Source organism: Capra hircus, chromosome 7 (genome assembly GCF_001704415.2).
Source record: "Capra hircus breed San Clemente chromosome 7, ASM170441v1, whole genome shotgun sequence".
NCBI lineage: Eukaryota > Metazoa > Chordata > Mammalia > Artiodactyla > Bovidae > Capra > Capra hircus.
Genome location: NC_030814.1, coordinates 102,877,533 through 102,894,703, shown reverse-complemented (window position 1 = coordinate 102,894,703; position 17,171 = coordinate 102,877,533). Strand labels below are relative to the sequence as shown.

Here is a 17,171-nt window from a genome sequence, read left to right as displayed (position 1 = left end):
AACGCATGCTTCCCTGGGTGCGTGTGCGCGTGCACACACACACACACACACCCCCATGCACGCGAGCACACACATACTCACAGCGCGTTCCTGCTTCCGCTTTTTCTTCTGAGCTTTGCTCTGCTGTGAGAGAGCACAAAGGCCAGGTCTGCGTGGGGCCCCCTGGGGATACGCCCCCTCCCCAGTGACGTGCCGGCACAGGGACCCTCCCGCACCCAGAACGGCTGCACCCACCTTGGGAGGCTCGAAGTCGTTCTTGGTGTACCCACGGGTGAACTCGTCCAGCAGTGACTGGAAGAGGTTGAGGACCAGGTTGGTGTCCTTCTCGCCGCGCTCGGCTGCCAGGTTGTTCACGACGATCTGGTAGTTCTCCGTGAGGTCCTTGTAGCCCACGTGGATCTCCCCGTTCTGTGGGAATGCAGGCTGTGACCCTCCCGTAGGACGGACGGATAGTGGCATCCGGGCTGGGGAGGGGTGGGGGCAGCCTCGGGGCCCCTCCCCGGGGCTGGGCTGCACGTACGGGCAAGGAGTACATGGTCTTGAGGTGGCTCCGGAACTTCTCGGTGGCTTCGATGAATAAGCTTTCAATGGCAGTCTTCTGGGAACGCAGGTCATTCACCTGGAGAGGGAGGGAGAGACCCGCTGACCCCGCGTTGCCTGGAGCCGGGCGTCTGGGTGGTCACCGCTCTGCCCTGCCCCAGGTCCTTCCCTGGCTCCCCTGGGAGCTATTCGGGCCCTCCTGTCAACCCTGGTCTCTCTGGGATCACTTACTGTGGGTGTTGAGCAGCAATCTTGGCTTCCCCAGCTCGGTGCTGGGAACACTTCCCAGTTGTGAGAACCAAAACCATCTGCAGATGTTGCCAAGTGTCCCCTAGGGGCAGACTCAGCCCTGGCTGAGAAACCCTGGTTTAACGGGGCTCTTCCTGCTGCCCGGCACAGGTGCTTACTCCTGGCCACAGCCCAGGACTGGGGCTGCCTCACATAGCCTGATCATTTCAAGATGCCTCCCCCTTTGATGGGTGTCTTAACCCTTTATTGCTCCTATCAGCCTGATGGCTCCCTCTGAAGCCCTCAAATGCTGCTCTGTTGCCTGTGGGGCTGCCTGAAACTGAGGTGTGAACACACCTGATCTCACCTTTACTGCACACGTGACTAAGTCAAGTCAACTGCGACCCCATGGACTGTAGCCCGCCAGGCTCCTCTGCCCATGGGATTCTCCAAGCAAGAATACTGGAGTGGGTCGCCACGCCCTCCTCCAAGGGATCGTCCTGACTCAAGTATGCAGCCCTCATCTCTTACACCTCCTGCACTGGCGGGTGGGTTCTTTACCACTAGCGCCACCTGGGAAGCCCCTCTAGTTCACAGTAAGTGCTCAATCATTGCCTTGCACTGAATGCATTTTGTAAAAAAAAAAATTTTTTTTTTAATTAATTAATTTGCCTGTGCTGGGTCTTGGGGGCTTCCTAGGTGGCTCAGTGGTAAAGAATCCACCTGCAATTTAGGAGCTGTAAGAGAACTGGCTTGGATCCCTGAGTCGGGAAGATCCCTGGGAAAAGGAAATGGCTACCCACTCTTGCCTGGAAAATTCCCTGGACAGAGACTGGTGGGCGACAGTCCACGGGGGTGCAGAGTGTCGCACACAAGCGAGCATGCACGCAAGCTGGGTTTCAGTTGTGGCGTGTGGGATCCAGCTCCCTGACCAGGGATTGCACCTGGGCCCCCTGCAGCAGGAGCTCAGTGTCTTAATTGATGGACCACCAGGGAGCTCCCCAAAAGTGTTCTAGATAAAGTAATTTGTGCACGATCAACTGCAGTTGCGTGGTAGGGCGAGGAAAGGCCACAGGACCTAGGAACAGCCTGGTGGCACTTGTGTGTCTGCTGTTCCGCTTAGAAGGTTATTCTGGAGGCCAGTTGCTTTCTCACGCGGAGAAGGCAGGAAACTGCCCCCAAGGGGCGCCGTGAGACAGCAAACCGAGTGTCTGCAATCGGCAGAGCCCAAGCACTCTGGGCAGGGACTGCAGAAATAGATGCATCTGCCGGGCGCCCAGCCCACGTGACACGCCCGTGTACTCTGGACGACTTCAGCGGGTGAAGGGTGGTGCTAGGTCCCGGAATCAGACGCTTCGGGTATGACCGGCTCCTCACACTCTGTGCAGGCCTTGTAGTAAGGCACACATTTGCCGGTGTGTCAGGATGCGTACAGAACAGGACGACTGCAGGCTACGAGTGATCTCATGGGAACCCTAGCTGGGTTGTGTGGAAAACCAGCAGATGCCGAACACGGACAGAAGCATGTGATCTCCAGAACCCTCTATGTGCTGGAACCACGGACCTGGCCTTTCTGTCCCCACACGGTAAGGGCTTCGGTCTGGGGCCGCTCTGCGTGGGGCCCCCACCCCCAGCGTTCCCAGCCCAGGGCCCCCACCGCCCACCTTGTTGAGCAGGAATTCATCCAGGTACTTGAGCTCATTGGCGTTGGTGATCTGGCGGAACACGGACTCTCGCCACTTCTCTGACACCGTGATTTTGCCAATCTTGAGGTTTCGGTTCTTCTTCCCTTTGCCTCCTGGCTCCTTGGGGTGCTTCTCACCTGTGGCATAAGGGTGCTGGTGGCCGGAGGGGACTGGAGGCGGGGGGAAGGGGGCAGGAGAGGCTGGTAGGCGTGGTGGGTTTCTGGGGAGGACGCGGTCACCAGCAGGGGGAACTAGGGCCCCCACGCCCCGCACACTGAGTTCTGTAGCCAAAAAGTACCTCTGGGGATGGGGACCAGCCTGAAACCGTGTGACCAGGGCTGGCCCACAGCTGACTCAGGTCCCTGCCTGGGACGACCCTCAGTGGACCCAGGGGCTCTGCTCTCCGTCTCTGAATCTGGGAGTCACCAACCTTCTACATTCTTCTTTGTGGTGGCGGCTTCCAGGATGGCTTGCCCGGGGACGGCGCCCTCTGTCTCTTCTCCACCCTCCGGGCTGAATTTCTTATCCTTGTTCTTGTGAAGGAAAAGTCTCTTAAACGCGGATCTATAGGAGAAAATAGGGGGCTCTGCTTAAGTCTCAGGAAATGAAGGCAGATTTGAGGCCAAAGGAAGGGTCAACCTGCTGTTAATGAGAAATAGCCCTTTCACTGGTTACCACTGGCAGGGGATCCCATTACAAATAAGGTTGGTTTGTGTGAACTGACAGGGGAGTCGGGTGAAGAGATACTGAGCAGATGTCACAGTGTGACCCCATTTTCACGCGCAGAGAAAACTGGGGACTTCCCTGGTGGGCCAGTGGTTACGAATCTGCCTTTAAGTGCAGGGGATGTGGGTTCTGTCCCTGGTTGGGGAACCAAGATCCTGCGTGCCTCAGGGCAGCTGAGCCCACTCGCTGCAGCTACAGAGCCCTCATGCTAGGCAGCCCTTGAGTCACAACTAGGGAAGGTCATGTGCCACAGCAAAGAGCCTGCACAGCCAAAGAGAAAAAGAGAAATCCCCCTCTCCTCCCTCCCCCAAGATATTTTTACAGGCACAAGGCTTCCGTGGGGGGACTCAAAGAATAAACCCCAAATCATATACTGTGGATGCTGGATGTGTGATGGGGTGAATGATGACCACTCGCCAGAGATTTGTTCATGCGCTAGCCCTCAGGGCTTATGAGCATGACCTCATCTGGGAAAAGGGTCTTTACAGATATGACCACGTGCTATGGACTGGATGTGTCCTCCTGAATCTGTATACTGAAGCCTAACTCCCAGTGTGATGGTGACAGGGATGCTGTGATAGTTTGGGAGGTAATTAGGTGATGAGGGTGGCGCCCTCATTAATGGGATTAGTTCCCTTTTAAGAGACCCCAGAGAGCTCCCTTGCCACTTCCTCCATGTGAGGACGCTGTGAAAAGGCCTCTATGAGCCATATACCAAATCTGCTGGCACCTTGATCTTAGACTTCCAGCCTCCAGCTCAGTCTGTAGTGTTTTGTTACAGCGGCCTACATGGACTAAGACACTGAACAACGGATCTTAAGATCCTGAGTCATCCTGGATTCCCCATATAGGCTCTAAAGCCAGTGACAAGTTGTCTTCATAAGAGACAAAAAGGGACTTCTCTGGTGGCTCAGTGGTAAAGAATCTGCCTTCCAATGCGGGGGACACAGGTTCGATCCCCGGTTGGGGAACTAAGATCTCACATGCCTCATGGCAACTAAGCCCACGCACCGCAACTACTGAGCCTGCGCATAGCAACCGAGACCCAGCACAGCCAGAAAAAAAAAGGAGAAATGGGAGAGGAGAAGAGTGTCACGTGAAGATGGAGGCTGAGACTGGGGTAGGGGGTGCAGCCACAAGCCGAGGAGTGCCTGCTGCCCCCAGAAGCGGGAAGAGGCAAGGAGGGGTCCCTCCTTAAGATTCTTTGGAGGAACACACGGCCCTGCCCACGCCCTGATTTCGCACTTCTGGCCTCCAGAAAAACGAGAGTAAGTTCCTGTTGTTTGAAGTGTCCCTGTTTCCTGTACTTTGTTTTGGTGGTGGGTGTCTCCCCAGAGTCGGGGGCTCTCTCTTCCCACTGCAGTCCACTCCTTACTATCCTCAGGCTCGCATTCAGTGTTTGGATCAAAGCTCCCCAGTCCCAGGGCCCAACCTCTCTGCTCTGTGAACCACCTACATCTCTGTGGAAGGGGCTTTTGGGGGATAAAGCTGTAACCCAGATTTTGCAATTCAAAGACCTGGAGGGTTCCCTGACATGGGGATGGGGGTGCTGGGAGCTAGTAATGATTCCGTTCGTGCGTGCTGACTCGCTTTGGTCGTGTCTGACTCTGCAACCCTATGGACTGGAGCCCACCAGGTTCCTCTGTGCATGGGATTTCTCGGGGCAAGAATATTGGAGTGGGTTGCCACACCCTCCTCCACGGGATCTTCCCGACCCAGGGATTGAGCCTGAGTCTCTTATGTCTCCTCCATTAACAGGTGGGTTCTTTACCCCTGGTGCAACCTGGGAAGCCCGGGAATTACTCCATAAATGGCCAAAGGACACTGGCTGTGGCCTCGGGGGGGTGGCCCACACTGTCTCCAGGCTTCAGTGGGAATCATTTCACCCCGATGTGGCAACAGTCTGTGCTCCATGTGGGTTTCTCTTCATGGAACTGCCAAGTAAATGACCCCCAACTGAGCTTCCTAAGTGTAACTGGCTTATGGGAATTCCCTGGCAGTCCAGTGGTGAGGACTCGGCACCTTCGCTGCTGAGGGGTCAGAGTCAATCCCCGGTCAGTCCACTAAGAGCCTACAAACCAAGTGGCCAAAAAAAGCAGCAGCGGCCAGAGCAGGACTGGCTTAGGAGATGAGACCGCTGTGGGCCTGAAGGCCCCAGACACGCTGGGTGTACCCAAGCCCCCCTCCCCCAAAACCCTACACATACTTAGACTCGGCAGAGCCTGGGGACAGGCTGGCGTCCGTCCCTGAGGCTGCGTCGGCTGACTTCTTTTTCTGGATGGTCAGCTTCTTCGTGCTGGGCTCCCCATCTGTTTCTGCAGAAGGCTGTAGGGGAGCGGGGCTTGGTGAGCAGGGGCAGGCGGCCTCGCTAGAGGGAAAGCAGGGATTCCCCCGGTGCCGCCGTGCCTTCTATCCACCGTTCGCTTCTGGTGGTGCCAGGGCAGCGGAGATGGAAGTGGGCTTGGACCCTCAGGGGTGGGAACCGCCGCCTGAAGCTTTACCTGAGTCTTGGTCTGGGATGGGGACAGGAGGAGCTTGGAGACGTCACTCGCGGAAAAGGAGACGCGCCTCTCCCTGTGAGATCACAGAAATGTGGCTTTTACTGACAAGGGGGAGCAGGAGACGTTTGGGGCTGTCGGGCCTGGGGGAGGGGTGGTGCTCCTGCATCTGGTGGGTGGAAACCGGGGATGCTGCTCTGTACCTCACGGGGTTCAGGACGGCCCCCACCACAGAGATGGAGCCGGCCCCAGAGGCCTGTCATCCCGGGGCCAAGAAAGCCTGTCCTGGCAGAAGGTCTGTGTCTTCCTCCACCTCTTCTTTCCTTTGGAGAAGCCAGCCTCTGCGACAAGGGGCTGGGTCTTGGAGTCACTGACATTTATGATATTTAGCTTACTAGGGGTCCAGGGGCTACAGTTTTTCCAGTAGTCACATATGGATGTGACAGTTGGACCATAAAGAAGGCTGAGGACTGAAGCATGGATGCTTTTGAACTGTGGTGTTCAAAAAGACTCCTGAGAGTCCCTTGGACTGCAAGGAGATTGAACCAGTCAATCTTAAAGGAAATCAACCTTGGATATTCACTGGAAGGACTGATACTGAAGCTCCAATACTTTGGAGCCACGTGACGTGAAGAGCCAAAGCATTGGAAAAGACCCTGAAGCTGGGAAAGACTAAGGGCAGGAGGAGAAGGGGGCGACGGAGGATGAGATGGTTGGACGGCATCACCGACTCAATGGACATGAGTTCGAGCAAACTCTGGGAGATGGTGAAGGACAGGGAAGCCTGACGAGGTGCAGTCCATGGGGTCGTGAAGAACTGGCCACAACTTAGCAAATGAACAAGGAGAAGAAGGGGTCCAAGTGTGTCGAGAGCCGCTCCTGCAACCTCTAGGTGCATGTGCGCAATCACCCCCACCCGTTGATGAGGAAACTGAGGCCCAGGCAGGCTGCAGAGGGGGGAACCTCAACCCGAGGGGCCACCCCCCACCAGGCTGGAGCTGGGGGAACCTCAGTCCAAGGGGCCACCCCCCACAAGGCTGGAGCTGGGGGAACCTCAACCCGATGGGCCACCCCCCACAAAGCTGGAGCTGGGGAACCTCAACCCGAGGGGCCACCCCCCACTAGGCTGGAGCTGGGGGAACCTCAACCTGAGGGGCCACCCCCGACCAGGCTGGAGCTGGGGGAGCCTCAACCCGAGAGGCCACCCCACAAGGCTGGAGCTGGGGGAACCTCAACCCGAGGGGCCACCACCACAAGGCTGGAGCTGGGGGAACCTCAACCCGAGGGACCACCCCCAAGGCTGGAGCTGGGGGAGCCTCAACCCGAGGGGCCACCCCCCACAAGGCTGGAGCTGGGGGAACCTCAACCCGAGGGGCCACCCCCACAAGGCTGGAGCTGGGGGAACCTCAACCTGAGGGTCCACGCCCCACCAGGCTGCAGGCTTTCTGTGTGAATAGCGATCATTTGGGCAGAGGCTTCGTCTTTCCCAACCTTCCCTCTGGCACCCTGCTTCCCTGGGGCTGCTGCCCACCTGGTGTCGGCTCTCGGGCACTGAACTGCATGTGTTTCTGAGATGTACGAGGCTGTGCATGGCTGTACAGCCACCCCCACTTCCCCAGCACCCCAGCCCTCGCTCGGACAAAGGAGGGTGCAGGCTTACTCTGTGGGTGTGAGGGTGGCCCCCACGGCCCGGTGCCGCTCGCTGAGGTCCAGGGACTGACTCAGCATGGTGTTGCTGCCTGTGGTCATCAGCTTTTTGCCCCGCCACAGCTCCACGGCGTTGGCCAGCCGCTCAGTGTCAGGGTCCCGGTACCGCTGAATCTGTGTGGAGCCTCCAGGACTGTCAGGCCTGTCCTGGGCCCTGGGGCTGACCCCTGGCTTGCTCTTGTCCTTGGGGGTCTCCGGGGTGGCACTGGGACCCAGCACGGCGACCCTGGTGTCCAGGGCCAGGCTGGTGGGTCGTTCCTCGTGGCTGGGCCTGGGGCTCCCGGCCTGGGCTTCTCCCGAGTCCGGGCTGCTCGGCGGGGCCTGTGGGGGCACCTGAGGCTGCTTCTTGGGGGCTGCCATCTCCATCTCAGTCCTGGCATCCGAAGGGCTTTCATCTTCCCTGCCCTCCTTTGTGTCTTCCGGGAGGCTCTCCTCTGACTCCGGGACAGCCTTTCCAGAAAGTTCTCTGAGGGTGTGCTCGTCCTTGCAGGACTGGATGTGCTTGTTCTGGAGCTTTACGTGCTCCAGCCCCCGCTGTCGCCGTGACTCACGCTTCTCTCGGCTGCGGGGCACTTTCTCGCGCCCTTCACCCGCGTGTTTCTGGGTTGGGGGCGCCTTCTCCACGCTCGGGACCTCCTTCTCACGTTGGCAGCTCTCGGCTGGGGGAGCCCCGTCGTTGGGCCATACCTCGGGCTCCAGGTCCAAAGGCTCGCCCTCCGTGGAGGGTTCTAGGCCCCGCTCAGGTTCTGGGCCAGCTGCCTGGGCCAGCCCGGCCTCGGCGGTTTCCTCCTTCGCAGCTTGCTCGGCTTCCCTCTCCTTCTCTTCAGCTTTCTGCTTCTCCTCCACCATCTGGCTGAAGCTGGTGGGGCGGGGGAGGAAAGGAGGTGGGTTCAGGAGCAAATCCACCCAGGGTGTTGGGGAACCCTGTTCCACCTGCAGGTACAGGGCTGGGGGGTCAGGCTCCCCCCTCTGCCAAGGGGTGAGACCCTGGCCCCCAGAGATGCTTCTTGAAAGGTGGCCCCATCCTCAGCCAGGAAAAGGGGGAGACAGGGAATAGCCTCGTGTTGTCATGGGCACTGCTGCCTAATGGGTTCAGTGAAAAAAGGGAAGAGGGCTGGTTGCTCAGTCGGGTCTGACTCTATGGACTGTACCCCATGGACTGTAGCCCGCCAGGCTCCTCTGTCCATGGGATTCTCCAGGCAAGAATACTGGAGTGGGTAGCCATTTCATTCTCCAGGGGACCTTCCTGACCCAGGGATTGAACCTGGGTCTCCTGCATTGCAGGCAAATTCTTTACCATCTGAGCCATCAGGGTTGGGGGCCTTTATTAGGTTTGCTGCAGGAGGGATCTGTTCGGAACTCCCTGAACTCCTCTGGGGCCCCTGGCCTGGTGGACTCCCTGTGAGTGGGGACAGGGGGGCCCCCTGAGGGTTAGTCCTGGTGGCCTGGACCCTCTGAGCCCAGGTGTTCTGCTCAGCGGCTGGGGTGGGCAGGTGCAGTGGGAGGAGGGGGGGTCCTCTAGCAGAGACTGAGGGCCACCAATGGTGATCTGGGGTTGCCACAGGTGCCACCTGCCAGCCCCTCCTCAGCCTCCTTGCATCCAGACAGGGACATCCTGACAGCTCTACTGGCCAGGTGGTATCTCAGGTAGCGCTTGAGTGCTGAGTGGGTGGAATGTTCTGGGGGGTTAGGTGGGGGGGTGCTTGGTCCCATTCTGCTCACCTCTTGCGCTGCAGGTGCCCCCGGCAGAGACTCTGGAGGCGGATGATGCTCTGTCTCTGGCGCCGGTAGGCTGCCCGCTGCCGGTAGCCCCTCCATGCGGCCTGGAGGAACACGGCCGCCTGCGTCCTCTCCAGTGCCCGGCGGACGCGGTAGGACCGCCAGCAGGCCTGAGAGTGGAGGGGGCGTTCAGGGGCTGGGTGCGCATGGCCCCGGCCCGCCTCGCCACCCGCCCCGCGGGTCCCCTTGGCACCTGGATCGTGATGGCCGCCCGCCGCGTCTGCAGGAAGTGCCTGCGCTCCAGCACCATCCGGAACCAGCTCTGCAGCAGCAGGATCTTCCGCACGACCTCCCGGTGCAGGGTCTCCTGCAGGGCCTGCCGCTCCGTCTCCTTCAGAAAGACCTGGGGGCGGGCACAGGAAGGGTCGGCGAGCCTCCAGCACCCCTGTACTCAGGTCTGCTCAGCTCACTCGGCAGTGAGCAAGACCGAGCTGGTGTACTGACTACTGACCTGACGAAGAGGAAGTTTTTTTTTTTTAAAAATACATGTTGAGATGGGATTCCCAGAACATAAAATGAACCATTTAAAGTGAATAATTTGGTGGCATTTAGTACTTTCATGCTGTTGTGCAGAGGTCACCTCTATCCAGCTATGAAACATGTCATCACTCCCAGGGGAAACTCCGTATCCATTAGTAGTGACTTCCTAATCCCCCTCCCTCAGCCCCTGGCAACCCCTAATCTGCTCTGTCTTATTTTTTAAAATTTTTTGGGGGGTCACATCACACAGCATGTTGGATCTTAGTCCCCGAACAAGGACTGAGCCTGTATCCCTTCCACTGGAACTGCAGAGTCTTAGCCACTGGACCACCAGGGAAGCCCCAGCTTTCTGCTTTTGTCGATTTACCTGTTCTGGACATTTCATATAAACTGGATCATACACCAGAGGACCTTTCGTGCCTGGCTTCTTCCACTCAGCATAACATTTTCAAGGTTCATCCACGTAAGTGTGTATGAGAGCTGAATGAGACTCCACTATGTGAATGGGCCACGGTTTATTTATTCATCATCTGCTCATGGACACACGGGCTATCTCTACCCTTTGGCAACTGTGACTAGAACTGTGCCGCTATGCATGCACACGCACTAGGGTTTGTTTGCAAGTTTTCAGTTCTTTTGGGTTTATATCTAGCAGAGGAACTGCTGGGTCACCTGGTAACTCCGCGTGATTAACTTGCTGGGGAGCTGTGAGACATCACAAAGGTTACTGACCAGTCCCTTGAACGCTCTGTGCTATGCTATGATAGTTCTAGCCTACAAATGAGAAACTGAGGAACTGATGCCTGAGCCCCACACCTTAGGTCTGTCCCTCTGCCTTCCAGGAAGAAATAACGTGCTGCACCCCAAGAAATGTACTTCCTCAGCAGACCCCTTATTTTCCAGGGAGTGGTGTTGGCTGTGTGAGGGCCCCGTGTGGAGTGGAAGGTATGGGTGCCAGGGCCCTCCGAGGGCTGCGACTGCGGACCTTGGTCTTGCCGATCTGGTAGCACCTCTTGTCTATGTCCATCTTCTCCAGCAGGGCAGAGATGACCTCCCTGCATGGCTGGGCATTCTTCGGGAGAAGCACCTGGAACTGCTCCGTGAAATCCTGGGTGATTTTGGGTAAGAAAGGAGAATCTACATGAGCATTTCTGCCACCACAAAGAACAGGGCTCTAGCAACTCCCCGGTCAAGGCGTTTCCGAAGCCACAACCTGGATTGATATGAATAGTGTTGACAAAACTAAGATCTGGGACTTTCTGAAATAGTCTGAAGCTTAAGAAAGACTGTCGCAGACACGGAGCACTGGATCTTTCAGTCAGTGGGAGAGTGACCATCATCACGAGGACCTGCTGGCTCTTGGCATTGCTGGGAGAGAGCCAGAAGATGAAGTTGACTGTGGGGGGCTCACAGTCTGTGATTCATTAGAGGGCTGAACCATAGCTGGAAGTATGCTTTTTTTTTTTTTCCCGCTGCATGGCATGTGGGATCTAAGTTTCCCGACCAGGGATTGAATCTGCATTCCCTGCAGTAGAAAAGCAGCATCCTAACTACTGGACCACAAGGAAAATTCCCAAGGTATGCCCCCTGACCTTTTTTTGGCCATGCTGTGCAGCATGGGAGATGCTATGTCCCCAATCAGGGAACAAACCTGTGCCCGGGCATTGGGAGCATGGAGTCTTAACCACTGGATCATCAGAGAAGTCCTGGTATGCCCTTCTAAGTAAACAGTTATGCTGAATTTTTAATAGCCAATCATGAGTGAAACACACCAGCATTTTCTCCCTTTTCGGCAATTTGCCTTTCCTGTTTATGCAGATCAGAAAGATGATATTCCCGTTTCTGAGGATGAGAAGAGGGAGGCACGCCACAGTGAAGCCATGTGCCTGAGGCCACGCAGGTAAAGCTGGAATGGCGACCAGGGGCTTCCACCTCTCGGCTCAGGCTCAGTGCTCACTCAAGCACTGCACAGCTGCAGCCAGCTCCCCGCATAAGCCAAGGGTTCTCCACCTGGGCTATGCTAACCCCGGGGGATGTTTGGTGTTAAATGGAGACATCTTGGGTTGTTAGAACTCAGGGGAATAGTGTTCCTCGCATCTTATGGGTGGAGGTCAGGGATGCTATTCAATACGCAATGGTGCACAGGGTGGCCCTCATCACAGAGCATACTGCTGCTGCTGCTAAGTCACTTCAGTCGTGTCCGACTCTGTGCAACCCCATAGACGGCAGCCCACCAGGTTCCCCCGTCCCTGGGATTCTCCAGGCAAGAACACTGGAGTGGGTTGCCATTTCCTTCTCCAATGCATGAAAGTGAAAAGTGAAAGTGAAGTCGCTCAGTCGTGTCCGACTCTGTGTGACCCCATGGACTGCAGCCTACCAGGCTCCTCCGTCCATGGGATTTTCCAGGCAAGAGTACTGGAGTGGGATGCCATCGCCTTCTCCCCACAGAGCATGACCCAGCCCCAACCGTCAATGATGACATAGTTGAAAATCTGTTGAAATTTCGTCTTCACCAGTTTGGTGTTACTAGTGATTCTCTGGTTTCTAGAAAGCCCAGGGACCCTGAAGTCATTTCCTTGGGTCTCAGTTTCCATATTGGGAAAACTGGAACCAGGGCCCCCTTGCAGCTGGCTGGCAGGATAAAAGAGCTCGGTATAAAAGTGTCTATTACAAGCACAGAGACAAGTCAGTATCTTGTAATAACCTGTAATGGAAAATAATCTGAAAAATAATATATGTGTATACGTATAACTTGGAGAAGGCAATGGCAACTCACTCTAGTACTCTTGCCTGGGCGGAAGAGCCTGGTAGGCTGCAGTCCATGGGGTCGCTAAGAGTCAGACACAACTGAGTGACTTCACTTTCACCCATTGGAGAAGGAAATGGCAACCCACTCCAGTGTTCTTGCCTGGAGAATCCCAGGGACGGGGGAGCCTGGTGGGCTGCCGTCTATGGGGTTGCACAGAATCAGACACGACTGAAGTGACTTAGCAGCAGCATACGTATAACTGAATCACCTTGCTGTGTACCTGAAGCATTGTAAGTCAACTATATTTCAATAAAAAATATATATTAAGAAAAAAGTAAAGATTGGAGAAAGAAAAAAAAAGTGCCTATTACAGAAAATGCTCAATAAAGGGCCAAGTCACACAGGGATCTGCTTGTGTGATTCCCTCTTCCCTGTTTGGTTTAACAAGCCTCCTGTGAGGAACTAGGCCCCCACCCCCCAGCTATGAGAGAGAATGAGCTGGTATAAATACCAACAGTTAACTGTTGTTAGTCGCTTAGTCGTGTCCAACTCTTTTGTAGACCCCCATGGACTTCAGCCTGCCAGGCTCATCTGTCCATGAGATTTCCCAGGCAAGAATACTGGAGTCGATTGCCATTTCCTTCTCCAGGGGATTTTCCCTACTCGGGGATTAGTATCAGGGTGGAGAAACCCTGATGGGAAAGTAACCTGCCAGGCTCAAGGCTCCAGAGAAGTGTTCTCTCTGGAGGTGGCCAGTGTCCCAGATAGCCATACGCGTGCACGAGTGTATCCTACCTGGAACGTGTACTTGGCGCTGTAGCCTGACCTCCGAATCCGCACAGTCTCCAGCATGCCTGTGTAGCGCAGCTGCTGCAGCACCAGCTCATCATCGAAACACAGCTCTTTCTGAAATGCGATTGAGCGGTCAGGGAAGACGTATGCAGGTGGCCAGGGACAGGCAGCCCTGGGAGGAGGTGCTGATTCCCATGTGACTGCCACCCCTCTGGACTATAGATACGGATGCAGTCAGCACACACCCATGGGCTGGGGCTGGTCTGGGAATTGTCCCCAGCCTGGCAGCTGCGGGCACCTGGTTTTTTCCTTTGCCTCAGTCATGCTTTTTGAAATAAAGAGGTGGGGCTGCTCAGCAGTGATGGCTGAGGCATTCATCTCTTCTAGGAAACATGGCATCTGATCTGCTCTATTCCCTGCTGTCTGGGAGACAGATACTACTTCTCACTGCCTAACTTAAGATAACTTGGTGCAAAGATTTATTTCCTAAAGGCCCCTTCCCAAACCTGTGTTGAACTCGTACCCCGTGCCAGGGATCAGGACGAGTACTGGGGATCTAGCAGAAAGAACACATGGCTGGGCCGTGGGAGGTGTTACAGGAGGGGGGACCCTGGACCACGCCTTGAGAGCTGAGAAGAGGACAGGTAGGGGAGGAGGGCAGGAAGCAGCCAGGTGAAGACCCAGAGGAGAAAGGGGAGCCCAAGCCACAGACAGCAGGGAGGTGCTTGCTGCTGGAGGGTTGGGGGTGAGGGGGAGGAGAGGCTGAAATGAGGTGGGTTCAGTGAGCGTTCAGCCCAGAGCTCAGGGGCCTGGACACCACGCTGGTGCGTGTTATTTTAAGTGGAGGGAGGGAAGGGAAGGGCGTGAGGCGAGGGATGTCATGACAGGGTAGGAGGGGCTTCTGGTATCTGGTGGGCTCTCCAAGACTGGAGAGAATGCTCCTCAGAACCCTAAGGAGCACAGGACAGATGCGCAACAGCAAAGAACAGGCCGCGAGCATGGCTCCTGCCCAGAGCAGGTGTTGGTGGAGTGTCTTCCGAGCTGTCCAATGTCGAGGCAAAATCCAAACAGGTGGGGCAGGTGGGCCTGATTCTGCAGCTGGCGGAAGGTGGGGGTGGGGACAGAAACCTCCGAGATGCCGTCGCTGGGGGACCAGGAATGGGTGGGGGAGGAGGAGACAGCCTGAGTCCAGGTCCTCGCCTGGTGACGGAAGCCTTGGCACCTGGCAGGGCCAAGCTGGGCTCTGGAGGTTAGCGGAACATCCCAGGAGCAGGGAAGAGGAACAGAAACAGGAAGAGGAGAGACAGAGAGTGTGGGTGAACAGTCACCAGGATGTCCTTGCTCAGAGATCCGCTCATGCACGGGAGAGAGCCCAGGTCCTGAATGGCTCCCGCAAAGTTCTTGAGGGCACAGAATCGCCAGTGGACCTCTGGGGTGAAGAAAGCCTGGCAGCAGGGGCTGAATTGGTTGCTGGGGCCCCTCTGGTGCTCTGTCCTCCCAGGAAGTTCAGGATAAGCATCAGGCTCTGGGCTCCTGTTTTCTGACCTCAACCTCTCCCATCTGGCACATTTTCTGCGCTGACTGCTTTGGGGACATATCTGAAGAGCACCCTGAGCTGTCCGTCCTTGAGCCAGCTTTCTCTGGGGCCCCCCTCTGGTGCTCTGTCCTCCCAGGAAGTTCAGGATAAGCATCAGGCTCTGGGCTCCTGTTTTCTGACCTCAACCTCTCCCATCTGGCACATTTTCTGCGCTGACTGCTTTGGGGACATATCTGAAGAGCGCCCTGGCCTGTCCGTCCTCGAGCCAGCTTTCTCTGGGGCCCCCCTCTGGTGCTCTGTCCTCCCAGGAAGTTCAGGATAAGCATCAGGCTCTGGGCTCCTGTTTTCTGACCTCAACCTCTCCCATCGGGCACATTTTCTGCGCTGACTGCTTTGGGGACATATCTGAAGAGCACCCTGGCCTGTCCGTCCTCGAGCCAGCTTTCTCTGGGGCCCCTCCATGTTCCAGCGTATGTGTGCTAAGTCGCTTCAGTCGTGTCTGACTCTTTGCGACCCCATGGACTGTAGCCTGCCAGGCTCCTCTGTCCATGGGATTCTCCAAGCTAGAATACTGGAGAGGGTTGCCGTGCCCTCCTCCAGGGGATCTTCCCGATCCAGGGAGGGAACCTGGGTTTCTTGCATTGCAGGTGGATTCTCTACCACTGCACCACTGGGGAATCCCCCATGTTCCAGCGGCTGTCTCTATTCCTGGCTGGTCACTACATGGCCCCGGCTGTCTCCTGCTGACCCCTGCCACCCCCGGCTAGCTACAGCACACTTTTGAAATACGTGTCCAACGAGGCCAGGAACCATGGCTGATAGCAGAACCAGCTTCTTCCAGTCCTCGGAACCTGTGTGGACACTTGCTTCCTCCAGGTGGACACTCTCCTGACCAACCCACCTGACTCCCAGCACTCCCCCACCCCTAGACACACAGTAACACTGCCTGCCAGTCTCCGGACCTGGGCTTGGCTTTCGCCTCCCTGGAGCTGGGGGAGCCCCTTACCTTCTCAGCGTTGGAGCGAATGCAGCGGATGAAGAAGGGCTCTGCCTTCCCCAGTGCCTCCAGGAGCTTATTCAGGGAAGTCTGAGGAGAGAGACGGGGGAAGGTGTTGGGCTGGGACCCCCTCAGGGGCACGTCCTTCAAGGGAAGGGGATCCAGGTCACCTTCCTGCATCAGCAGGGGTGTATTTGTGCTGGCAGGGAACAGGGGAGGTTGCAGCAGGAGGCTATGCTAACCCAGAGGGCCCCCAAGGGAGCTGTGGGTCCCCATGGCCGAGGGCTGCCATGTCTCTGTCTCAGGTGAAAAGGGCGGGGAAGGTGGTGGGATCAGACTGACTCTTTCTAGGGATTTAAATCACATGTCAAAGAAGGCCAGGAACCCTGGTTAGTAACAGAACCCGTCTCCTCCTGCCCCCACGGAAATGTCAGCACCAGCTGGCGGCCACCCTCTTATCAGAGGTTGAGCTCTGCAGGGCCTCGCTTCCAAGTGCCTAAATTCTAAGAATCCCAAACTGTTCCTTTTGTTCCTTCAGCCTCAGAAGTGCAAGCTCCTGCCCATGGTTCCTGTCTCAATGGTCTCTCTCTGTTCCCCTTCTGCCTTTTCAGTCCTCTAGTACCTGTTTAACCAGTTCCATCTGTTAAATTCTCGGATTGAAAAAAAAAGTCAGCCTCAGAAGGGATCACGGTTGCAGTGATTTTGGTCTCTGGCCTGCTATTTCCGAAAGGGCGCTGTGGGAGTTTCTAAATGGTGCATTTTATATAGATATATATGCATACACACACATAAAAGCTGAAGTGGAAACAAAAGGCTTAGACTGTGGAGAGCGGGAAGGAGCAGCGAAGTCAATGGCGAGCGCCTGCGGCCACCTTTTGTTTAGTTGCTAGCTCGTGTCCGAGTCCTGCGACCCCAGTGACTGTAGCCCACGGGGCCCCTCTGTCCATGGGATTCTCCAGGCAAGAGTGCTGGAGTGGGTGGCCATTTCCTCCTCCAGGGGAGCTTCCTGACCCAGGGACTGAACCTGCGTCTCCTGCATTGGCAGGCGGATTCTTTACCACTGAGCCACCAGGGAAGCCCTCATTGGCCACCGGACCCCACTGAAAGAAAGAAAAACGTGTCCCTGAGCTTCCTGGCAACCAGGGCAAACAGGGAAATGTGATCTCAGGCCACAGCTCAGTGTTCACATTAACTCACACGCTGACTCATGACTCTTTCAAGATGGTGGTTCTCTACCAAGGGTGACTGTGTTCCCCCAGGGAGCCTTGGCACTATCTGGAGACATTTCGGTAGTCATGTCTGGACAAGGCTACCGGCATCGGGTGGGTGGAGGCCAGCAATGTTGCTCAATGGCCCACGACACACTGCACGGCCCTCACCGCGGAGAATGACCCCATCCCAAATGGCAAACGGTGCTGCAGTCAGAACGCTGGGGACAGTGAGAAGCTCCCTG

At 56.5% G+C, this 17,171-nt stretch overlaps 1 protein-coding gene across 10 annotated transcripts in view; it reads right to left on the bottom strand.

Annotated features, from left to right (window-relative positions):
- Window positions 1-17,171, bottom strand: part of MYO9B (myosin IXB) — a 107,316-nt gene that overhangs the window by 8,469 nt on the left and 81,676 nt on the right. For 9 of the 10 annotated variants that reach the window (XM_018051361.1, XM_018051366.1, XM_018051357.1 and 6 more), the window contains 13 exons: window positions 15,728-15,808; window positions 13,188-13,298; window positions 10,629-10,751; window positions 9,357-9,506; window positions 9,107-9,273; window positions 7,338-8,243; window positions 5,681-5,753; window positions 5,386-5,504; window positions 2,884-3,017; window positions 2,433-2,590; window positions 521-619; window positions 235-408; window positions 82-123 (listed from right to left, as the gene is read on the bottom strand). In XM_018051361.1, coding sequence (XP_017906850.1) covers window positions 82-123; window positions 235-408; window positions 521-619; window positions 2,433-2,590; window positions 2,884-3,017; window positions 5,386-5,504; window positions 5,681-5,753; window positions 7,338-8,243; window positions 9,107-9,273; window positions 9,357-9,506; window positions 10,629-10,751; window positions 13,188-13,298; window positions 15,728-15,808 — 2,337 coding nt within the window. The remainder of the gene's footprint in view (window positions 1-81; window positions 124-234; window positions 409-520; window positions 620-2,432; window positions 2,591-2,883; window positions 3,018-5,385; window positions 5,505-5,680; window positions 5,754-7,337; window positions 8,244-9,106; window positions 9,274-9,356; window positions 9,507-10,628; window positions 10,752-13,187; window positions 13,299-15,727; window positions 15,809-17,171) is intronic. The other variant, XM_018051360.1, reaches the window with a different exon arrangement.